This window comes from Balaenoptera ricei, chromosome 11 (genome assembly GCF_028023285.1).
Source record: "Balaenoptera ricei isolate mBalRic1 chromosome 11, mBalRic1.hap2, whole genome shotgun sequence".
NCBI classification, from domain to species: Eukaryota; Metazoa; Chordata; class Mammalia; order Artiodactyla; family Balaenopteridae; genus Balaenoptera; species Balaenoptera ricei.
The window spans coordinates 8,391,721-8,416,957 of record NC_082649.1 but is presented as its reverse complement, the minus strand read 5'-3'; the positions used below and the strand labels follow the sequence as shown (position 1 = coordinate 8,416,957).

At 42.7% G+C, this 25,237-nt stretch overlaps 1 protein-coding gene across 3 annotated transcripts in view; it reads left to right on the top strand.

The window, feature by feature from the left end:
* The window catches only part of MAK (male germ cell associated kinase), a 41,967-nt gene extending 17,482 nt beyond the window's left edge, over positions 1-24,485 (top strand). Inside the window, exons 7-14 of one of the 3 annotated variants that reach the window (XM_059940640.1) lie at positions 364-531; positions 4,587-4,898; positions 8,614-8,786; positions 10,786-10,934; positions 14,646-14,777; positions 16,457-16,531; positions 19,094-19,213; positions 24,124-24,485. In XM_059940640.1, coding sequence (XP_059796623.1) covers positions 364-531; positions 4,587-4,898; positions 8,614-8,786; positions 10,786-10,934; positions 14,646-14,777; positions 16,457-16,531; positions 19,094-19,213; positions 24,124-24,278 — 1,284 coding nt within the window. In that variant the 3' untranslated portion in view covers positions 24,279-24,485. The remainder of the gene's footprint in view (positions 1-363; positions 532-4,586; positions 4,899-8,613; positions 8,787-10,785; positions 10,935-14,645; positions 14,778-16,456; positions 16,532-19,093; positions 19,214-24,123) is intronic. The other 2 variants (XM_059940641.1, XM_059940642.1) reach the window with 2 other exon arrangements.
* Positions 24,486-25,237: the final 752 nt, after the last annotated feature.

The window sequence follows — 25,237 nt, the reverse complement described above, 5'->3', positions numbered from 1 at the left end:
TAACATATAATGAGGATCTCTGTAATAATCAGTGTCTGTAAATCGCTTGTCCTTACTTGTTCAGAGCTGCCTGGGTACCATCATCACCATCGAGATCCAAAAGACCAGAGTTTAACATTTTGAAATTTATAAAAGTGCTTTCTCATTTTTTTCCCTAATTCTCAACTCACTGTTTGTTCTATACTGTTTATAGCACTGAATTGTGTATGTGGTCTGGTATTTCATTTTCACATTTATTTATATGAGTCAACATTAAAATTTTCATACACAAGTGATTTTTATATTATTACTCTGTTTTAAATTGATATTTAAAAACAAATTACTTATTGTCTCCCCTCCCCCACTTATATATTCCTTAAACAGAGTGACTGGCCAGAAGGGTACCAGCTTGCATCCTCTATGAATTTCCGCTTTCCCCAGTGTGTTCCTATAAACTTAAAAACTCTTATTCCCAATGCCAGTAGTGAAGCTATTCAGCTTATGACTGAGATGTTGAGTTGGGATCCAAAGAAACGACCAACAGCAAGCCAGGTAAGACAGATCTCCCTGGTATAGTTGTGTGTGGGTTTTTTTTTTTTTTTTTAATTGGAGGTTTTACAATATCAGGGATATTTTTCTTTACAAAGACCTGTCTATTTTCAACCAGAGTTTTACCGAGAGAATTAAGCCCTAAAGCTTAAGGCATCCAGTGTATGTAATGATTTAACTTCTAGGCATGTAAGATTCTTGGGAGAATTGCAAAAATAGCCACTCCAATGATTTTCTGTTTTGTGGTTCAAATGAGGAACCCTGTGGAGGTTGAGGCTGAAAGGAATTAATCTCTAATGATAAAAATTCAGGCATGTCGACACTTTGATCTCTGACTTCTAGCCTCCAGGATGGTGACAAAATACATTTCTGTTGTTTAAGCCACCCAATCTTTGGTACTTGTTATAACAGCCTTAGAAAACTAAACGGTGCGGATAACTATCTGGGGGAATAAAGCTGTATTTCTCTGGCTTTTGAGGTGAGGGTAGAGGCATTTGAATTTACTATTCCACTTATATGACGTACACTAGGAGAAAAATGATCCCGCCACCACCACCAAAGGAAATAAGTGGTTGGCTATGAAGGCACAATGGAATCTGGACAGAGAATGAATGTCCATTTCAGTAACCTTTCAAGAAAGTTTTGAAATCACTATTCTTTCAATATTTATTGAGCACAAACTAAGAAACTAAGTGCCTGGTAGTATGTAAGGTGGTTGGAATTTCAGATATGAATATACGACCCCTTTCCTGGCCTAGTGGAACATTCTGCAAGTACTCAATCTTCTACCACACTTTTTTGGGGGACAAAGTGCTTTGATAATTTAGAGACAGTTAACAGAGACAGGTATAGGGATGATCCTTCCACCCAGAGGAAGGATGGTGGTAAAATTTAAGGAAGAATTTGCACAGGAAATGACGTTTACACGAGGCATTAAGAATGTCGGAACTTGCTCACACTTGTTTCCCATCTAGCATCTTCCTTTCCCTTCTTTCTCTGGCAGAGTGATAGAGTTCTAAACGTTCAGGCAGCGGCAGAACCGGAGGGTGAATGGGAACGGGGGAACGGTGGGAAACGGGCTAGAAGGACAACTATGAAATAACAAAAAATCAGATTTAGAGTTAGAAAAATGTTGACCTGATTTGCACAGGGTAGTTTTTTGTATTTTCTGTATGACTCCAAATGTTTATGATGAGCTTGTGTTCATTTCATAGTTTAAAAGAACAAAGAAGAAAGTAAAAGTCAAAAAAAAAAATTCAGGCGTGTGACAAGCTAATTAGGAAGAAACTTGTCACAGGTAGTAAAAGAGCATCTCTTCAGTTAGACAGCCTAGTAGACTTTCCCACGCTCTCCTACTGTGTAGAGGCCTCGGGTTCCCTCTACACAGCAGTATCATCCCTCCACAGGACTGGAGTAATGCTCGCTCCCACAAGAGGGCAGCGTGTGGGCTTCCCTGGTGGCGCAGTGGTTGAGAATCTGCCTGCCAATGCAGGGGACACGGGTTCGAGCCCCGGTCCGGGAAGATCCCACGTGCCGCGGAGCAACTGGGCCCGTGAGCCACAATTACTGAGCCTGCGCGTCTGGAGCCTGTGCCCCGCAACAAGAGAGACCGCGATAGTGAGAGGCCCGCGCACCGCGATGAAGAGTGGCCCCCGCTTGCCACAACTAGAGAAAGCCCTCGCACAGAAACGAAGACCCAACACAGCCATAAATAAATAAATAAATAAAAATTAAAAAAAAAAAGACTGCCATGGATCCTAGGTAATGAGGATAATAATGTAAAAAAAAAAAAAAAAAAAAAAAAAGAGGGCAGCGTGTGATACCCACGCTTGGCTCCTTTGTGACTATACGCTCAGCACCTACAGATGAATCCTGTCTCATGGTCTTAAAAACGCCATGGTTTTATCTGCAAAGGGCTTAAATTTAAAAGTCATAACAGGCTTTATAGTATTGTTATTTAAATATAAATTGAGGATTGAAATAAACCAAATAATTATTTGGCTTTTAAAAAATTTAATTTGAGAAGATATTTTCTAAAGGTCAACTGGAAGAACAAATAGGAAAGAATAGCCAAGACAGGTTTGAACAATAATAAGTAATCAGAGGACAGTGGTAGGGTTAGACAGCTTGCCCTATCAAACGTTAAAATAATCTGTAAAATGATAGTAATTACAACAGTGGGGTACTGGCATGAGGTACTTATAGTTGCAGAAGCTGCAAGTCTGTGTAAGGTAAAATCTCTCTCTCTATATATGTGTATGTATATGAAAGACAATGTATATGAAAGACTAGAAAGAAGTACTGAAAAGAAAAACATCAAAATGTGAGCAGTAGTTTTCTCTTGGTGTTGGCTTTAGAGATGATTTTAATTTCTTCTTCAGAACTTTCTATACATTCCTTATTCTATTCAATCAATATTCCCTTAACAAATGGGAAAAAAGAAGTTATTATTTTTTTAAAGATCCTCTGTTTCTTTAAGGATGGTAGCTGATATCTTAAAAAGGAAAAGTTACAGATGAAGCCTTGAAATTACAAAACATTCATAAAGCTTCTAGCTCCAAAATGTACATTACTGATTTAGGAATAGTGACATACTACTTAATGGAGCTACTTAATTCAGAACTTGAGTGCCTTCTCTGTGTCAGGTACTGATGTATTTAAATCGTCTACAGTTGTTGAGTTCCACTTAGCAATGTCCAATCAGGTGTGGTAGGGGACACAACGAAGTTTCTAAGGGGAAACTCAGAAGAAGAACTTTTTCTACCTCTGCCAAAATATACACCTCCCTGCCCTTCACCTCTTCCTTGTTCACTATTTCATTGCCCTGCTTTTTAGTGGAAGCAGGGAGACAGGGAGAGGTTAAGTTACAGGAGTTGCGTCTGTCCATCTAAAATCTGCCCTTGCACGCCTGAGAAGTTAACTGTGGGTCAGGGCTATGCCTCCACGTAGGTGGGTACTGGCTTAGGGCAGGAGGTGCAGGGGAGCAGGGCTTGATTATCTTAAGGAGCAGCCCCTTCCCCGATACACACACACACAAAACAGCAGAACTGGGAACTTTCCTCCCCACCCAGACGTGTAGTACTGATAAGGGGACCTGTATCCACAGCTGAGCTGCACAGAGAGCTTCAGACACTCTCTAGACCAGTCTTCACCAACCTCAGTACTACTGACATTTCTGACCCGCTAATTCTTTGCTGTGGGGAGGCTGTCGGGTTCGCTGTAGGATACTGAGCAGCAACCCTGACAGCGTGCCTAGGTGCCCGGAGCGCCTCCAGCCCCCGAGTTGTGACAATAAAAAAAAATGCCTCCGAAGGGGCAAAATACCCCCAGTTGAGAACCGCTGCTCTAGCCTGTGTCACCCAGATGGTCACCAGCTCTGTCCCCTACCCCCCACTTCCACGCAGTAACAGTGATTTGATGACTGATCTAGTTACAACTCAAACAGTGACCATTTTTACTTGTACTTTTGTAGTTTATTCCCATAAGTATTTTCTCATTGCTGATATATTGTTAAAGCTTATTTCAGTTTCTTAGAATTTTTTTTTTTTGCGAGCAGACATGTACTTATAGTTAGGCTAAAAATAACCCTGAATTTTATATGATGTTAGAGTTAATCATTTAAAATAAACTATGTAGAAGGCTTTCTTAACTCATTTCTTAATGCCTTTACGGAGTCTAAAACATTATCAGAATCTAGTGTTTTAGTTTGAGTTAATCACATCAAATTCAGCCAATGCTTGTAAGCTAGACTTTGTTTTTTATACAGAGTCTTTAAAAGAACAGTTGCCTTGACTGGATGTTAAAATTACAAGTGAGTTATACATTCTTTCTACTAATATGTACTTCTTCATTTTTTTTAATGAAATTTACTTCTCAAATCATTTTTTTTTCTGGGTATCTTTTTAAAGTCATCACATAAGGGGAAAACTGGATGCTTTCTAAATCTCTGAAGCTTACCTAGACTAGTGATATATGCCTAGCCCAGCGCTGGACAACAGTTTATATGCAATAAATTTAGGTGAAACCATTTTCCATTTGTTATTTCCATGCTTCTTTAGGCATTGAAACACCCATATTTTCAAGTTGGTCAAGTATTAGGCCCTTCCTCACATCGTCTGGAATCGAAACAGCCTTTACATAAGCATGCGCAAGCACTAGAGTCAAAGCCACCTGTAGTTGATCTAGAACCTAAGCCTCTGCCAGACATAAGTGACCAGACTCCTGGGCAGCCCCAGCCGAACAGTAGCCACCAGCCACTGCGGTCCGTCCAGCCGCCACAGAACACGGGTGTCCAGCAAGCGCCCAAGCAGCAGAGTCAACAGAAACAGCCGCCAACGCTATTTCCAACTATCGTCAAAACCATGCCAACCGTAAGTAGCCCATAATGACACTTCAGATGCGATGGTTTGGTTCCAGTAGGATTTTGTTTCTAGGCATTCTAAAAATGTTGAGGAAGATATAAAAGACGTCTGTCTGTTTGGTTTCTCAGTACAGACCCAGAACCCAAAACAGTGTGTGGCACATGGTAAATTCTCAACAAATATCTGTTGAATGAATGAATGAATAATTGTCCACACTGTTTTTGAACCACCTCCAGGGTCTTGAGGAGTCCACATTATCTTTGGGGCAATTCTGACTACTAGAAAGTTCTTCCTCATACTGAGCTAAAATCTGGTTTCTGTAGCTTTTAATAAAAGTTAATCACTCTTCCAGACAGGCAGCCTTTCGGATATTTGAAAATCACCCTTACATTATCTGCCCCTTTCTCTAAGAGAAGCACCCTCAGTTCCTTCACGTACTCTCACTAAGTTAAAGTACCCAATAAACTAGCCTGAAATTTTTAGATGGCTAATGAGTTCCAGAGTTGGGATTGAGCATTCTGTTAACTAAAATTCCCAAGTCTGTTTCTCACAAGTGCTTCTGCTCAATCACATATTCTGTACCTCTCATTGTGTATTTGATCACTAGGATTAAAAAAATTGGAAGACCTTATTTTTACCTCTCACATTTCTAATAAGTATTTTTGAACCCTTATTTTGTCTTCTCAGTTTAACCCTTCTGCCCAGCTTGTCACCAGCTATGGAATGGTTGTTCGTTTTTTACCTCCTGTACCTTCACGATGAACAGAATAGCAATGTGCCCTTGGGATAGCAAGCCACTAGAACCTTCTTCTAGGTGGATACTGATCCATTCATCAGTACTCCTGGTCAGATTATTGAACTATGTACTTGTCTCAGTCTGCTCAGGCTGCCATAAGAAAATACCATAGACTGGGTGGCTTAAATAACAAAAATTTACTTTCTCACACTTTTGGAGGTTGGGAAGTCCAAGACCAAGGTGCCAGCCAACTTGATTCCTGGTGGGGCCCTCCTCCTGATTTGTAGACAGCACCTTCTTGCTTTGTCCACATGGCAGAGAGAGAAAGCAGCTCCCTGGATTCTCTTCTTCTAAGGGCACTAATCCCACCATGAGGGTCCCACCCTCGTGACCTCATCTCATCCTCAGTTACCTCCCAAAGCCCCATCTCCAAATACCAACCCATTGGAGTTGGGGTATAAATTTTGGTGGGACATAAACATTCAGCCCATGACAGTACTGATGCTCCTTTGTTGTCCTTTTATTACTTCATTTCTTTGATAGCATGAAAGAAGACCCTGTCACCTCCTTTGCTGAAGGCCATATAGACTACATGCATTCACTGTTTGCTTTTTATGAAAAATGGTGGCCTGTGTGATCTACCACCTTTTATCCTTAGTGCTCAAAGACTTTCTCTTTAATAACTGATATTAGAATCTTTGCCCTCAGCTGGTACCAAACTTATTAATGTGGAGTTTGCAAAAATGCACCTTCTACTTTATAAAAATTATTAATATTTGTCCCTTTCCAATCTTCTTAGACATAAGACGACTTGATGTTACTGGCATTGTTCAGCAGGACCCTAACAAAACAATTCCACTGAAATAAGAGTCTTGGACTCAGCCAAGTATAACTTTTGATTAACTCTACTCACGTGGGTCTTTAGATCTTCTTATTCTCCTTAGTCTGTAGCTCATTCTCTCTGACCAAGAAACAACAGTATAAGAGAAGTTGGCAAACACCACTTTTTGTTCATCATCCATCACTATGGCACCATCAGCTTCAAGCAATGGCATATCCATTCTCTAAGCATCTTCTTACTTCAAACACAGCTGTATTTGCTGACCTTGCTTCCAAATTAACCAATTTTCAATTGCCTTTTGGATTTTTCAGTTTATATGCCCCCAAACCACCCCATGTAAATTTGAATAAAACCACCTCATGGTCTGCCTCAGACCAGGTCTTCTTCCTCATTCCTTATTTCTGTTCACAGAGCTACCGTTCTGAGACAGTCAGGCTCACATTTTTAAAGTCACCCCTGCCTTTCCTTCTCTGTGTCCAATAGGATTACATTCAGTGGCTTAGGACAGAACCTGACCACTGTGGCTTAAACCACGAGGGGTTGTTTTTCTCTCACAGCGAGAAGGCGGGTGGTGGGTAAGCCAGGGCTGGTGCAGCTCATAAAAGGAACCAGACTGCTCTGTCTTCCTGCTCTACTGCCCTCCTCGGCAGGTGGCTCTCGGTCCTGTGGCCACAGCTGGCTGCTCCTCCTTTGGGGTTGCATCTGCCTTCCAGAAGGGGGAAGAGTGGCAGACACTGGCACAGGCCGGCAGAGCCTAAACTGTTTCTCGTGGAAGCCCCTCCCGACAGACTTGCGCTTACAACTCACCGGCTGGGTCGTGTCCCATGGCTACATAGAGCTGCAAGGGAGGCTGGCATTTCAGGCCTTTCACGTGGGCGTATCGCCGCCCTGGACAAAACCTTAGCGAGGAAGCAGTGTCTGCTGTGCTCTCCTTGACCTCTGTTCGGAGAGACAGAAAAAAGTCCAGACCTTTTCTTTGTCGTTAACAGCAAATGTATTCTTTCCTGAGCATTCCAACCACTATGAACCCGTGGCTCTTGTTACCGCACGCCACTGTTAACTGCAAAGGCCTCCTGTCTGGGGAGCCTGACCTTTCTCGAATGCTGCCTTTATCACATCACTTTTTTTTTTTTAATTTATTTATTAATTTATTTATTTTTGTTTATGTTGGGTCTTCGTTTCTGTGCGAGGGCTTTCTCTAGTTGCGGCAAGCGGGGGCCACTCTTCATCGCGGTGCGTGGGCCTCTCGCTATCGTGGCCTCTCTTGTTGCGGAGCACAGGCTCCAGACGCGCAGGCTCAGTAGTTGTGGCTCACGGGCCCAGTTGCTCCGTGGCATGTGGGATCTTCCCAGACCAGGGCTCGAACCTGTGTCCCCTGCATTGGCAGGCAGACTCTCAACCACTGTGCCACCAGGGAAGCCCTATCACTTTTTTTTAATCTCAAAAACATCCAGTGTTCTCCACTGCCCATAGGACAGCTGCGATGTCCCAGGCATATAAGGAAGGCCCTTCATCATAGAGCATCGGCCTGTCTTTACAACCCTATCCTCCATCCAGCATGAACCATCTGCTTCAGGAAACGCAGTCTGCCCTTTCCCCCTGGAACACACTCTGGCACTTTCCTATTAAAAAGCCATACTCTATGCATCTCCTCTTCCAAACTCCAGAATAACAACCACAACAATAATACCTAACCTACAGTAACGCTTATGTGCCAGGCCCTATCCTAGAAACTTTTGATGTATTTTACTATCAAATGCGAAAACACTAAGTTAGATAAATACTGTATGTCGCCATTTAAGGAGAAGGAAACTAAGGCTTTGAAAAGTTAAGTCATTTGCCCAAAGAGACACAGCCACGCGTGGCAGTTTTCCAGATTACACATCAACGAAGAGTCAATTCTGATCCTACGTATTCAAGTTGCCCCCAACCCAAGTTCACAGAGATCCGTCCTCTCTCAATTTCCTATCATATTTTTAGCACGTGCTACCTATTTTTGTTAATACTTTTAAATATGTATATATGTTATCTCCTTAACTGTACGGAAAGCTCCTTGAGGATGGGGACTTAGCATCAAATGTAATAGCTTGCACATAGAAGGCATTCGGCACCCGATTAAAGAGGATGATACTGGTTTCCCACCACAGAAGCCAAGTGGCACTCTGGGCCATAAAGGTGCCAGGAGGCGCTGGGGTCAGGCTGTGTTCAAGGCTGAAGACGGCTGGGAAGAGTTTGAGGACTGTGATGTCGGAGTCTCCCATTCCAAGAAGCCAAGCATCAGTGTTTTCAAAGAAACGAGGAAAAAAGATTCTCCATTTCGGTAAGATTTCACATTTCTCGGGAAAATATGTTTTCATCACGCATCAACTTTACTCACTAAGTATAAATGAGTGTACATATTAAAAGACAAGAAGTAGCCTAATGTTTCTTCTGTCAAATCCATATCTCCGTGTTTTTACCTCTGAAAAAGCAGGACTCCTGCCTCCTCACAGTAACGATTCTCAGCATCAGTGGCTGAGCGTGTGTGGAGGGAGGAGTTCTAGTTCAGTCTCTCGTGGCCCCTGTTAAATTATGATCACCATAATTCCCACTTGAAATCCACATGCCTCTTGGCAAAAAGCAAAGCATAATCTACAGAGGTAATGGTTTCCTCTGGTGGTGGCGTTCAGAGTTAATCATTTATTTGCTTGCTGTTCTTAACTTTTTTGATCATTTTCTAAACTTTTCCTGGAAGTTTGATATCTCTAGCAATCCCTTTTCAGTTGCATTATTCAACTTTGAGGTGAAGATGGGTGAAATTTTAGTGACTATTTTGGGAAAATATTTTCCTTGTCCCTGCCCCGCCTTGGAACAAAAGAGGAATAGGGAGAAGAGGTGGCGCACGAGTCAGGGAAACTTCCCTCATAGCTGTTTGGCACTGTACAGTGCAGAAGTCTTCACTTTGGAGTACACATACCTCTGAAGGTAGATGAAGACTTTCCATGGGGAGATAATTCTCAGTCAGTCAATTTCCAGATCCCCAAGTTCCATAGGTACTCCTCCCTAAAATCCACAAACTTGAGAATAAACAGAATAAACCTGCTTATCCCCCCTCCCACTTTAAGTCAGAAAGTCCCACCTCCCAGCCACTTCCAATCTCGCCCGGCACGAGGGTGTAACAAGCGTTGCGGTGCTACCCAAAGGGAGAGATTGGAAGACTGGCTCTTCGCCCTTCCTTGCCCTGTATGTATTTCTCTCAAGGGGAAAACCCGGCATTTAGAAATAGGGTATTTTAGCCTGTGTTGGAAAGCAGGGTGTAAAGACAGTGGCCGGAAATGAGTAGGGCTGTTTCTAATGAAGGGGGCTCCCTGTGTCCAGGGCCACCCCAAAGTGGTGGCCAGCAGTTCAAAGGGCCAATCACATCAGCGTCCATCTCTAAGGGGGTCGACGTGGTGAGCAGGGCTTTCCCGGGGGGAACCGCGGAGGCCTGGGGTCAGACAGGTGACGAGAGCTGGCCAGGGGGGCCAGGCCTCAGCACGGGAAGAGGCCCGGTCACAGGTGGGAGAGAAGGTCGTGGTGCAGGGCCGCACACAGAGCGACAGGCAGCAAAACCAATCGCAGCCCCGTCCTCTGGCAGCGAAGGCTGCCGCTCGGAGAGACGGCCTCGGGAACTAGACAGAGCTAAGCCGGGATGCCGGAAGGCCTCCGTTCCTACACAGAGCTGGGGCCGTAGGAGGCCGGGCCCTGGGGGACAGAGGCACCCCGCCTGGTCCCCGCCAGGCACCCCGCCAGGCGCTCGCCACCGCCCCAGTCGATTCTGCCTTCCGGGGAGCAGGCACACGTCAGCAAATGCATGGTGTCTCTGTATGTCATTAGGCTCTTTGGAAATTCTGTTTGGGGACTTGCCTAACACTTCTTTCCCCACGTCAGTTCTCTTAGCCCAGCCTAAACCGTGTTCTAACAACCTTAGTGGTTACTCACCGCTGGAGTAGCCAGCTGGAGATGGCTGTGATTCTCCTTCCTTCCAACATGCCATCTTCCCACATCACAAATCCACAGCTGCAGCAGTCGCAGGAAAAATGGAAACACACTGTACACAGGCAACTTGCTGCTTAGTTACAAAGCTTTCTGCCTCATATTGTCCAGCATTAGGAATGATACTAGGCACTGCCCGATATCTACTCGGGAGAGGGGCTGTCATTTAGTGCTCCTGTCAGCAGAAGGTCTCTGATGGAAACCACTGACTGCTTTGAAAAGATGTGCGGGGGGTGGGCGAGAGCAGAGCAGCCGTCATCTTCCCGTTCTTCACCCGGTGATGCTACTTTATGTTGACTTTCAAGGCTTCCAGAGTCAGTACCTGCAGGCCCCAACCACTCAACAGGGGAAAACAAGAACTTACCCGCTGCTATTTCCCTAAAATCTGATTCTGAATTGTCAACTGCTTCAACAGCTAAACAGTACTATTTGAAACAATCAAGATACCTTCCAGGTAAGCAGAGAAAATAAAATGTTTCCTGGTAACTAGAATAGTTAATAGGTCATGCTCCAGGGTCTTTGAATCCCTGAAGAAAGGGCACCAGTGAAATACAATCACAGCGCTCTTTTCGGGCTCAGCCTGTGCCCGGGGACTTTTCTGGACCTCCTGCCTCTGTGAAGTCTGCTCAGGAAATGCCTGGCAGTCACCAGTCACGATGACGAGTATGGTTCAGAAAATACCACCCTCCCCCACCAAAGCTATGCCTTCTGTCAACTGTATTCAAACAATTCTGCACTCCCATTACCAGTTCTTATAAGAGGTAGAATTTTATACTGTTTCCTAAATGATCTGATTTGTGTTTTTAAAAGATCATTCTGGCTGCTAGGTAGACCACGCTAGGGGCTCAAAAAGGGTAGGGGACTGGTCGAGGGGCCCAAGGAGACTGGTCAAGAGGCCACTGCACACGTCTGGATAGAGAGGGTGATGACCTGTTCCTTAGGACGGTGAGAGGAGTGGGAATTAAGACCGTAAGAGAGGGTGCACTTTTGAAAGGTGCAAAGACACCAGTTGGTTAGTAAGTTTCGGTGCTGAAACCATGAGGAAGTTCTGATCTGACTGCAAAAGCAGGGGTGTAATAAAGTTTCCAGAACACAGATTCATGGGGGACACTTTTCCCTGTTTAAAAAAGAAAGAAAATTGAATCTATTTCACTGAAATAAAATCAGTGCTTCATCTTCGCTATAGAAGTGCGCCCTCCGGTGGTGGAAAAGGGTATTGCAAAATTTTTGGCAGACGCCTGTTTTCCCAGCTCTACTTGCTCCCTCATGCAGTTTTCAGGAACGTATTTCAGGGTATCTGAGACCCATCTGATCATTTCCTTTTCCACCAGAAAGATCTAACAAATTCTACTAATTACTCTGGGTCAGAAGCATGGCTGTAATTGAAGCCTAAGAAACAGACTCAAAATTAGAACGAACTGTTTGAAATCTAAACCTGAGCCTGACTGTACCCTATTTTGGCATGTTTTGTCTCAAAGATGGCCCCTCTAGAGCTGGGTGAGATTTGAAACTAGAACTGAGCTCAGTTCAGTCACTTGGACAAACATTTATTGAGCACCTATCGTGATCCAGCAACTGCAGAGGACAGAAATGCAAAGAAGAAGTGATCCTTGACATTTATTTATGGTCTGTAGTTAATTCATTGAATATCCTCAGGAATAACAAAGAGTATTATCCTTGGGGGGCTTCCATTTTTTTTTTGTTTGTTTACCATAAAGCCAAGTATTAAGGTCTTATTAAGCATCAATCTTTAGGATCATGGGAGCTCTAGAAATGTACCATATAATTTCAGGGCAGCCTGACATTATACTGCAAGGATTGGCAGATCTGTGACACTGGCCTTCAGGGAGAGGGACGCAAGAGTCATAGTTATTGACCTGCTACTGACCGGCTGTGTACTGGAGCACGACTCTGAGATTCTGTTTTCTGTTACTTAACGATGGGACTGCAGTTATCCATCAGCTCGCCCGTAAGCCTTAGGTACTTAATTATCACAAGGTAGTTGTTGCAAATAGAGTATACAGTGGAGGTGCTAACGATCTCGGCGGTGCCCTCTGGTCTCACGCCCGGTCCCAGCACTTTTGAAACCCTGTTCTGTGGATCCTTCTCGAGTCCCATTATCACTTATGGTCCTTCCTTCCACCCAGTGTATCCAACGTCCTGTGTCATTTGTATATGTGCCTCTCCTACTGCGTTTTAAATTTCTTAGCGAGACACACGAACTCCCCTGTGATCTGCTGCCTGCTCCCCTCTCCAGCCTCACTCTGGGCCACGCCCTGTTCCAGCTCCATCCTTGCCTACCGACTCTGACTCCCAGTTCTTCCCCTTCCCAGGTCCACTGCCCACACTGACGCCTCTGCCAGGAACACACCTCCCCAACTCCTACCAAGTCCTTATCATGATTCACATTCCAGCTTAAAATTACCTTTTCAGAAGACTGGCTTTCTTGCTTCTGTTTTTTGCAGCAGCCTCAGCACCAGATTCTTCTGCATAATTTGCACACTGCTAATTACTCACCTAATTATCTATAACTGTTCATGTCTCCCTTCTCACTAGAGTAGATTATAAGAGCCGCAAGGACAGAAACTGGTCTACTTTGTTCACCACTTTTTCTCCAATGCCACACACACTGCCTGGCACGTGGTAGGTGCTCAGTAAATATTTGCTGACTGACTTTTTAATTTCCTTTGAGGGGACGGATGATAGTATATTAATTTTTGCTTCTCTTTAACGGTGTTTGGGTATAGAAGGTACCCCAGAAAAGTTTGTAAACTAATACATGTTTTAAAATTCTAGATTTTGTCTATTTCCAGGAAAATTGAAATCTTTTAACAAAGAGTTAAAGCAATTATTTTCAATAGTGTAGTATGTATTTACTGAAAAAAAAAAGACTAGGGATATCGCAAGGCTAATTGTATTAAAACAATGTAAGTATTCAGGGCCCATTCTTTGTTGAACTGTATTTATAAAAAATATTCACCTAAAGAGATTTGTAGTTTTCTCCCCAACCTTGCACCTTCTTTAGGGGTAAATATCTTTTGTGTGTGTGTGTGTGTGGGTGTGTGTGCGCGTGTGAAGATGTTTTTAACCTGAGTAATTGCTACCTAGTGCATCTTCTTTATTGTCAGGGAATTACCTATTATAGTTCTATTTGTAGGTATTTATTAGAAACCAAAATCCATAAGGAGCAATATCCTATAATAAAGGGAAATGATCTACCTGATAGAGTGTTTCCTTAGAGAACAGAGAACTGATGACAGGTAACCTTGAGGCTTGGTTCGGAACAACCAGGCTTGTTTCTGGCTTTAAAACAAGGAATATTATTATATGTCTCATAAATGTGAAACCTTGCCAAGGAGTTCACTTTGGGAAAATTCAAAGCTCCCTTGAAACAGGGACTGACCCTCTCTGTACATTAATAGTAGTCCTCGGTAAGGATGTTTTCTACACTCAAGAGAACCCTACATGTATGACCCAGAGGCTTAGACAGTGTGATGTCTCTGGCGTCTGCTAGGCTGAACCCAATTTAATTATCAGTCAAAAGAAAGCAAGTTCAGGAAGTTCTCAAATCTCTTAAAACTAGGTTAAAACAACACCCTTTGACCACTGGGACCAAAGTCCAAGGCCGAGTCCACATTTCACAGATTTCAGAAAATCATAAACAATTAACCGTTTATATTTTACTATATCCGATATGCAAATAAGCTTCACGGATGGATCTTTACACGTACTTCCGAACCTCTCAGTTCCCCTGCGTTCTTGGCCGCATGTCTGTTTTCCCCAGCTACCCCAAGTGTTCCTCAAGGGTCTGGCACAGAGCATACACTCAAAGTAAGTGTATGACATGGAAATATCTTTTGGAAGAAAATTTTTGTGCCACCTCAAATTTTAAGAGACATTTAGCAAGAAATGTCCAATGTTTATCATTACTTGTATTACAGAAAATAACTTAACGTTTCTAAAAGACACTGTGAGGATTCCAGGCTATTGTGTTTAGGGCTGAGGATCATGTTAGGGTCCATCAAAAAGCAAGTATTTGCTCCACTGTAGCCCAAATTTATTTCCATTCCCTTGTGTTCTTTCTAGTCTTAGTTTGAATGTATATTTTTCCTTCAAGTTTATGATGGCACCCTAACCTTCAAAATGACTGTTTTGTTCTTCTAAGGTGTAAGCCCCAAGAACGTGTCCTTGATAGCCAGTGGAAAGGATATGCACCCATATACCTGGAATAGCCAGTTATTTCCTAAGTCGTTGGGACCCATGGGGGCAGAACTTGCTTTCAAAAGGAGTAATGCAGGTAAAGCAAGACTACATTTAAAGTATGAACTTACACTGTTTTCCTTCTGCGGATTTTTACTTTTAAATGTTTCCTTTTTCCCCAAAGTGTAAAAATATGTGGGGTGACAGTCAAAGGGCTAGTTTGATATATTGGTGTCAGTGTTGAGAAAGTGAGTAACTCTGATGATGGGGAACAAATAAATCCTTAAGTCAAGTGGTTTCCAGTTCTTAGCTTTTAAAAAATTGAAGGAGAACCTAGTTGAGTTATAGCTAACAGATAATTAAAAATCATTTGTGAAACTAACACAACACTGTAAATCAACTGTACTCCAATATAAAATGAAAATTTTTTTAAAAATCATTTTTTATAAGATCACTATGTGATATTTGATCTGTAACTCTGAATAGTGTTCAAAGACTATAGTAACAAAGCTGTAACAAAACACCTTTCATTCCCTACTATGCATTTACAAGATTTCTCCTTGCTTCCCATCTTTAGAAAAAAAAAAAAAAAAATGAAGCTGAGTCCTGTCTGATTTTAGCAATAAGTAATATTTATTGATGGATACATGAACCACTTGAAAAAGGTCCCATCTTTCTCATTAAGAGATGAATTTCCAAAAAAAATCCGATTTTTCACTTTTAATAATCAAATTCTATAATATTCATCTTTTTTGATAAATTATATACAACGAATCATTCTAACTATAGTTAACTTAATCCAGAAAAAAGTATTTTAATATACTTATGGTTGGTTACAAGAAATTTTTTTAAAGGTTTCAATCTATACACATTTTTGACTGGTTAATTTAAAGACTTTAAGTCTAAAATTATATTCAGATAAAATTTGGGAGTTGACATATGAATGAAAATAAAATTTTAGAGAGAAAAGGGATTCATGTGAAATTTCTACCTGTTAAAAAGGACTGTGGTCATGTATTTCTTTTTTTTTTTTTTTGGCCTTACCTCGTGGCATGTGCAATCTTAGTTCCCAGACCGGGGATCGAACAGCGCCCCCTGCAGTAGGAGGGCAGAGTCTTAACCACTGGACCACCAGGGAAGTCCCATGTGGTCACGTATTTCTTAAGTCAGTATTGGTCAGCATAAAATCACTATGGTATTTAGATTCCACTGATTATATTTATAAGAGAGATGTAATAGTTTTATTTTTAAATGTCTATAATTACAGTATGCCAGAAGTTAAATCCTTTGGAACTGTAAAACTTATGAGGAAACATTTTAGATATCAGCTTAAAGTGTCTGAAGAGGTAGAGAGTTCTTTCTTAAAAAATATGTAGGTGGTATTGGATCAAAAGAGTTTGAGGATCACTGCAGCAACCGAGGAGTCTCCTGAGGTGTTCTGACGTGACATCAAATGCTCTCGATATCTTATCCATTTAACAGTGCTGCGGCACTGCAATTTGCTAATTTTTTCTCAGTTATTTAAAAATAATATTCACTGAACCAAGTGGTTAAATACAGTCAGGTAAAATGACAGCTGCACAACTTTGAGTCTCAGGGAAATATACGACTGACATCAAATGAAAGCTGAGACAGCACCGAGCACATTTTCTCGGAGAAACATTTTAAGGTTTCTTTCTGCATCTTTTCATTAATCATGGAATCCATTTTTTCTCTGCTTTTCCTATAACATTCTCCCTATTGTTCATTCTTTCCTTCCATCTGCCTTCTCTTTAGAAGAAAGCATAATTAAACCAATTGAAAAACTATCATGCAATGAAAGTTTTCCTGAAAAATTACAGGACTCACAAGGTAATTTCTGGGCCTTGTAGATGAGTACAGTTTGTTCTTTGAATCTCCTGTCCAATTTTATTCTCAACATCTACCCCAAATCTTGTCATAAAAGGCCACTACGAAGGCCAAGGTCACCTGCTTTTAGGGGTCAGATCAGGAGTAGGAGAGACAGAAGCATTCGCACCGTCAAGAACCTCTTTCTTCGGGAGCTGGAATTCTAAGAGTAATTAGCTCTCAAAAAGCTCTATGCTTGTCTTCTTAAATTAATTATGACAATTTAAAGAAATCAAGCAAATCTATGAAAAATAATTAAAGGGATATTTTCTAATTTTATAATCAATATTCCTGGAAATTTTTTTTTTTAAGTTCTGAGACTCATTTCTGAGCATGAACCATCATTTAAAAGAAAAAGTTAACCAGGTTCATAGAGATGACGGATTTCCTAGAATTTTGCTGTCAGTGGTTTAAACAGTGCTAACTATTGGCTCCAACCTAAAAATTTGCAGCTCACAAGGTACTTCAAATGAAAAGCCAAAATAATTTAAGAAGACTTAATTTTCTATGCATTTTCCCTTAGCAACTTCTTCCTCCAGTAGGAAGAAGCATCCTGTAACCGATCAGTGCATCGGTTTTAGAGCCTGACGTGTCCCTGTTCAGTCACTCACTAGCCTTGTGATCTTGGACAAGTTACTTGGGTCCTCTAAGTCAGTTTCCCCGCCTGTAAGACAGAGGAAATAATACTGACCGAGGCATTATTATACGACCATCCCTAGGATTTTTGTCACACAATAAGCATTTAATAAGTGTTTGCTCTGATGATGGGGATGAGAGTGGGAGAGATCTTTTTTTTTCCAGCCACGCCACGTGGCATGTGGGCTATTAGTTCCCTGACCAGGGATCGAACCCACGCCCCCTGCATTGGAAGTGCAGAGTCTTAACCACTGGATCGCCATGGACGTCCCGGGAGATATGTTCTCAGGCAGCTACTGAATGGGATTACTGCCTTGAACTTCCCTTTCAAAAAGTCTTTTGAAGTAAAGGGCTGATTCGTAAATTAGAATGAGTACCTCAAGGCGAAAAGAAAGGACAAATGAGGCAGCAGTGTTAAAAATCGTATAAACTGATAACGTGTTTACTGTGTAACATCCTTTAGGGTCTGATAAATAATATTGCCGTTTGACATTTGTTGGTTCAGGAGCAAACACTTATTGAGCGCCTGCTATGCACAGCACCGTGACAGACGTCAGGGACACAGGAAGGCAGAGTCCAGCCTTGTGGTCAAACGACACCATGTAAAAATAAGCTTCAGTCGTAGCTGCCAGATGAACGGTTCTTTGAAACCACCAAGGCGGTCAGAGCCCTGATTCACCTTCTCACTGACAAACCTGTCCCTTTTCTGGTGTAGCCAGGCTCCTTAAAAGAGAAGTTATATTCATTTTTCCTCTTATTTCCACTTTACCCCTCGGCTCACTGCAGTCTGTCCTCAGCTTGCCTCGGGCCACTGAAACAGCTCCTGCCGGGGCCTGTCCCAGGGCAGTGCCAACCCCACCAGACCTCTGCCTTATTTGCTACTCCTTCCTTGTCACACGCTGTCTTCTCTGGAGTTTCCAGACCCTATTCCTACCGTCTACCTCTCCACTCTCTCCCCAGCAGGGTCCTTTTCTTTTCTCCCCCTTAGTGCTGTTCCCTGGGTTCTGTTCTATTCCGGGTCTTTGCATATCCCACAGTCCCTCTGGGCTGGCTCCTCCAAGCCCACGGTGCCATCACCGCCATGCCCCGATCATTCCAGATCTCCAGGCCTGCTGGACCTCTGTGACTTGAATCTCCCATGGGCACCAGGTCTTTACCCCACACTGATTCTTCCCCTGAATCCTGTTCTCAGTCACCTACGCTACAGACTTGGGGGTTTATATTACTCTCCTTCCCACCCCTCCCACCCCATACACCTGCTAGTTCCCTCCTCCATCCCTCCATGACCGTCTAAGTTCAGACTCTCTTACTTTCTCTCTCATTTCGGCTACAGCAGTGCCCTCCTGACTGGTCTCCTGCCCTTACACTTCCCCGCAGACTGATCATTCACTAAGAGCGATGAGGATGGTGACAGCTGACATGTCTCGGACAGCAGGGCCTGTGCTAAGTGCTTTACATTCATCTCACTCAATCCCTACAACAACCCCTGTGAGAACAGGCGCACTTATCAGGGTGATTTTACAAGACGAAGAAGTGCTCAGAGAGCACCGCAGGGATGGGGGCTTCCTGGCAGGAAATATACTCTCAGGTTAAAAAGTGGAGTCATAAAAACCTGGGTACATTCAGGGCGACACCTTGGGTTCACATTCTAACCTGGTCACTTACTAACTGTGAGAAGTTAGCCAAGTCAGGTGTGGATAGTAACATGCATCCAAGAGGGTTGTTATATGGACTGAATGGGAACATCTGTAAAACCGTAGTGCCGCGCATGAAATATAGACGATGCCCCCAAAACAGAATTTAGAATTAGTAGTGGTTGTAATCAAAGTTACTCTCCGGTGCTTTAAAATATTAACCTTCTGACTCTGAAACTTTATGATACGTCACTAGGAAATCTTGGAAGTTATGCTACTTACAATCAGTCAGGATATATTCCTTCCTTTCTCAAAAAAGAAGTGGGGTCAGCTGGCCAGAGGATACACTTAGCAACACTCGGTGCGACCGCTTCAGGTAAGAACAACTTCAGATACAGTTTTTGAGAATGCTGATCAGAAAGGAGCTTTTAAAGTTTATAGTCACCTTCCGTGAGTGAAGACTTTTAAATTAGTCTCACCTATTAACTACAGTTCTGTTTTTGGCAAAATGTCCCAAAGATGCGATTTGAGAGTCTAACAAGAGGAGCTACTACCTCTGATTCAGTGGTTTTTCTCGGTCAGACACACAGATTGTGCCACTGAATCCTCCCAATGACCTGATGAGGTAGATCTTGTACAGATGAGGAAACTGACAATGAGTCATTTACCTAGGGTCACACAGCTTGTACATAGTGGAGGTGGGATAGAAACTGTCTAATTCCGAAGAGTGTGCGAGCATGCACTTTTCAGAGCTTCCCACCTGGTACCTGGCACGGAGCGGAAAGCGCAACAGATGCTGAGGCTCTGTTACGTATCAGTTAATGGGTAGTCCTTCTGCAGTTCCATCTTAGGGTTTAGAACTAAACTGCGGCAGAACTTTGACTGGCTTTCGCTCTGTAATATACTAGGTGGTGAAGTTTTATTCCCCACCCTCCGACGCTATGACTAACTTGGTCACCTGCTCTGCAGTGGCGTGGCGTGTGACAGCCACATTCAGGGGGACGCCCTTGAAACTGAGGTGAGGATTCTGTACTTGAGTTGACCAGATCTGACTATGAATGTTCTCTAAGTTATTTCAGTCTAAAATAGATACCCTTCTTAAAGCACCTAAGATAAACACTGAGGCAGGTAATTACAAGTTTGATAAGATATCTAGTTACAGTTTAATTTAAAAGTTGACTTCAAAAGTCTTCTCCCAGTCTGTCCCAGCCAGGATCTTATATTATAGAACTCTTGATTAGAGTTACCAGTCTTTAAAGTTCATGCTCTCGGAGCTAAAATTGTAAAAAGCACTGGACTTACGTAATTTTTTATTTCTTACCATGGTAGAACTGCTTAAGCAGTACTCAGTTACCTTATCTGCGAAAAGAACTGCTTGATTACCTCTCTGCTGAAACAGAATACATAAATAAACATTTTATGTACAGCAATAATTTTTATAAAGCCTCAGATACTTTAGGGCAGCCTTATCATGACTCATTAGCCATGGCTTGGTAGCAATTTTTTTTTTTTTTTTTTTTTTTTTTTTTTTTTTTTTTTTTTTTAAGGCAGGTGGATTAGGGTCTGGAGGATATTTATTTATTTATTTATTTTATTTTTGGCTGTGTTGGGTCTTCGGTTCGTGCGAGGGCTTTCTCTAGTTGCGGCAAGCGGGGGCCACTCTTCATCGCGGTGCGGGGACCGCTCTTCATCGCGGTGCGCGGGCCTTTCACTATCACGGCCCCTCCCGTTGCGGGGCACAGGCTCCAGACGCGCAGGCTCAGTAGTTGTGGCTCACGGGCCCAGCTGCTCCGTGGCATGTGGGATCTTCCCAGACCAGGGCTCGAACCCGCGTCCCCTGCATTAGCAGGCAGATTCTCAACCACTGCGCCACCAGGGAAGCCCGGTAGCAATTTTTAATATGAAGGCAGAAAATCATAACGTCTCAAATTAGTTTGAGTACCTGCCCTTAGAAAGTGAAAGTGGGTATTTTTGAACATATTTTTATAAGGGATTGGAGGCCTTTATATATTAATTATTCTGTCCGATTAGCATGCATATTCCTGTTTTCATTTTTTTAAGTAAAATGCTTTCTCATAACTTTTCATCTCTTCATTTTACTCTGCTTATCAGATTTTCCTACAGATCGTGATAGGAGGAAAGGTAAAAAAAAAAAAAAAAAAAAAAAGAAGTAAATATTAATCATTCTCAAGTGGTCAATGCAAATCCTTAGGAAAACACTGTTCTGTAAGAGATGTGTCTTCCAGCCCTCCCACTGGTGTGACAGTTTCCCACAAGAGAATAAAACCAGGTTATTACCGTATTTACTCGACTATTTCCCCTTCTCTCAGCCTCCCTCTCTGCTCTCCTTCCTCATCCTCAAGTCTGGAGAAGAAAAATCACATTAATTTCTTCCTCCCTCCCCATGTCATCTCTCAACCCAAACCCCCTCATACCTCCTTGTCCCCTGCTCTGACAGTAACAAGGACTTAGAGGAGTGACTTCTTTCAGACACAGCCGCCCTCTAGAAGTACGGGGCCCTGTGCTACGTGCTTTACATGCATTAACTCACTGAACTCTCTCCCAATGGCTCTAAGACAGAAGGTACCATCATTATCTCCATTTTACAGAAGTTTTCTATCTTGCTAAAAGTTATATAGCAGTGGCATGGATTGCATTCTTAACTAGAGGCAAACACCTTTTCCTTCAGCAAACATTTCCTACAAGAAGTTAAATGCCCTTGATAGGACACATGCAGGTTTTAAAATAAATGCACAGCAAGTGTTAGAGGGCTGCCAGCTCCGTTCTGGGGAGCGGTGAGGTGTGGGCACAGCCAGCTGCTGAACAAAGCATTTCTTTGCCCCACACGAGACCTGGGCTCCTTTGTCAGCTACTAAGTTCTTCACCAAGGGTGCTGGAGTCCTAAAACTCTGTTCTTTCTCAGAAAGGAATCCTAAACGTCAACACTACCGCCTTACTGGCAAAATGATTCCCTTTTCAAAGAAGGTTTTACAAAGGTTGGCCTGGACACAGTTTCCTTCAAATGCATTTAATTTAGGACTTAAGACTATGTCATCATCTGGAAAAAAAGCTTCTCTGGATGTTACTCCCCAGACGCCTCACTTCTCACCCACTGTTAGCTTAAGAATGGGTTTTCCCTTTCCCTTTCTCTCAGTCACGGAGACTTATTGTCTCCTCCCTCCTGCCCTCCCCTCCCATGTGCTCTCTCCTCTGCCCATGGTACCATTCTGATGTGAGTGCACTAATTTATCAGACTGATGCTGGTGTATATTGCAGAGGGTTAGACTAAAGGGCTATTCCTAGAAAATACGGTGCACTTAACTGGCCCTTCTAGACACTGTCCCTGTCTTTGTTAAGGAGTTTTATTGGCTTTGAGAACTTTAAACCCAGTAAGAGTGGGATGAAATGACCCGTCAAACCAAGGAAGAACTCTTGGCCTCCTTGTCCCAACTGAACCACAAAGCAGTTGGGGTGACTGTCACCAGGGCGGTTCCTCACGTAAGGCTTTGTTCCCTTTAAGCTGAGGTTAACAACACATCAGGACCCACATGCTCCCTTAAGTTCCTCCTATACTTCCAATTCTACAGTAAAAAGAGAAGAAAAAAATGGGAACACCATGCAAATAAATATAGTATAGCTAGTGTTAGGTGTACAGAATGGTTAGAGAGTCATTTCAAAGTTGACTCCTACAGAGTATAATCCAAGAATGACAGCTACCACATAGTGTGAAAAGATATTTAAATCCCAAACAGAAAGATGGAACATCAGAGAGAATAGCTCTGATACCTAGCTCCCAGTTTGAAGTGAGGAAGGGGTGAAGGAAGGACTGAGGATATTGAAGTTTTCTCTGAAATGATTTACTGCTTTGTCATTTGACATGTTCAAGCAATCTGAGCTTATAAATTGTTCAGGTAACAGATGTCTAACACATTAAAATTTTCACAAAATTTTAATCAGCCGATACATGTATGAATAAGGCAAACCTTGTGATGAAAGGTTTGGGATCCTAAGAATGGCTCACTTTTCAAAGGGATTTTGTTATCATCCATCGATTTCCCAATAAAACATGAAGTTTCTTGACTCCAAAAACCACATTTTCATGTTTAAAGAGAAACCTGCTGTGTGACCCCATCTGTGCGGCTCCATGAAGCCAGAGCTTTACAGGATTCACAATTCGGAATACACCTGCTGTAGCGATACTGTGCTCAGGTATTATTTACAGGTAACCACAGTGTGATTTTAAATAGTCACTGACACTGTGGGTATTGCCCATTCAACTTAAACCAAGGAGTTATTCTTGGTCATCCCAGTTGATATTGCCTATCAAAATATGATGGGCACTTCAGTGAGCCCAAATAAGAAACAGCAGCAGTGTCAGAACTATAAACCAGAAATTATGGCTCTTAAGCTGCTGAAAACGCTAAATGGTGTCAGCATAATACTACAATAGAATTTTTGGCTTATATATATACATTTTAAAAAAACCTTAGAGACCACTGAATTAATCTTTTAAAGACAAATTCAGATTTTCGGACTTCCCTGGTGGCGCAGTGGTTAAGAATCCGCCTGCCAACACAGGGGACACGGGTTCGAGCCCTGGTCCGGGAAGATCCCACATGCCACAGAGCAACTAAGCCCGTGTGCCACAACTACTGAGCCTGCGCTCTAGAGCCCACGAGCCACAGCTACTGAGCCCATGCGCCGCCACTACTGAAGCCCGCACGCCTAGAGCCCATGCTCCGCAACAAGAGAAGCCACCGCAGTGAGAAGCCCGGGCACCGCAATGAAGAGCAGCCCCCGCTCGTCACAACTAGAGTATGCCCGTGCACAGCAACGAAGACCCAACACAGCCAAAAATAAATAATTTTTTTAAAAAAAAGATAAATTCAGGGCTTCCTTGGTGGCGCAGTGGTTGGGAGTCCGGCTGCCAATGCAGGGGACACGGGTTCGAGCCCTGGTCTGGGAAGATCCCACGTGCCGCGGAGCGGCTGGGCCCGTGAGCCACAACTACTGAGCCTGCGCGTCTGGAGCCTGTGCTCCGCAACAAGAGAGGCCGCGATAGTGAGAGGCCCGCGCACCGCGATGAAGAGTGGCCCCCGCTTGCCGCAACTAGAGAAAGCCCTCGCACAGAAACGAAGACCCAACACAGCCAAAAATAAATAAATAAATTTATTAAAAAAAAAAAAAAAGATAAATTCAGATTTTCCCCCATAAAATGAACTGCTTTATTTTGAATTTAATAATCATCTGAATAAAATTCTAATTTCTGGTTCTGCTTTCTTTCAGAATATCCCTGGAACACAAAAACTGGTCAGGGGCAGTTTTCAGGACCTACTTATAATCCTACAGCCAAGAATCTAAATATTGTGAACCGCGCACAGCCAGTCTCCTCCGTGCACGGGAGGACAGACTGGGTGGCCAAGTACGGAGGCCACCGATAGGAGTCTGGTGTGAAGTCCCACAGCATCGCTCCACAGAGTCTGTGCAAGTCCCCTGACCCCGGGAAATGTCTACAGATGTCTATTTCTACTGAGTTCTGGAAGAAATATGTCATAGTGGGTACTCTGAAGAGCAAAACTCATCTCCTGTTTTCTTTCTTTCCTAGAAATGAAATGCATTTTCTTAGCATCATTGCCCACAGTGCTGATATATGGGTAGGACTTTACAAAGTATTGAATAAACTATTTGCCAAAGTGTCAAGTATTTGATCTACAAATTAATAGATACTAAGTACAATAAGAAGCTTTTTAAAAAAATGCCTCCAGAAATAAGTGTTTAGAGTGTTTTATATTTGCCCAAACTATTAAAGATTTTATCGTTTGGCCTCAGAGGTTTGTTTTGTTTTGGGTTTTTATAGCAATTACATAGATGTCTGTGGACTGTCAGTTACGGTTCTTATTTGGCCAAGGTTCTACGCTACCATTTTGGCAATGGCAGAAAGATGGTAATTTATCACTTTTCTACTTTGGAATTATGGAAGCAATGATAATTCTAATCTAAAGCAGGACATCTTTCTTAGAAATAAATACTTCTTTAACATAGAGATGTCAAAATCACATCACCTGATTTTAGTGGAGAAAGAGTCGATTGTTCGATTTTGATCAATACAACTGCTATGAATTCGTGGTGACTATCAAACCCAATGGCTTGATGACTTCCAAATTAACCAAGTCAAGGTTCTGTCATCTTCACATCAAGTGTGTTCATCAGACTTTCAAAACACGTTGTTTCCGTATTCCCACGAGGCACAAAGATGAAGTATACCAGCTCGTCCCCCAAAGCAAACTCCTGCTGCTGCTGCAGGCAGATCACTGACTCCGCTCTGACCTTCACACTTGCTCTGAAGAGCAAATGCATTCAGTTGCTATCGCAGTGATTTCACTTACTACATATTTTCTTA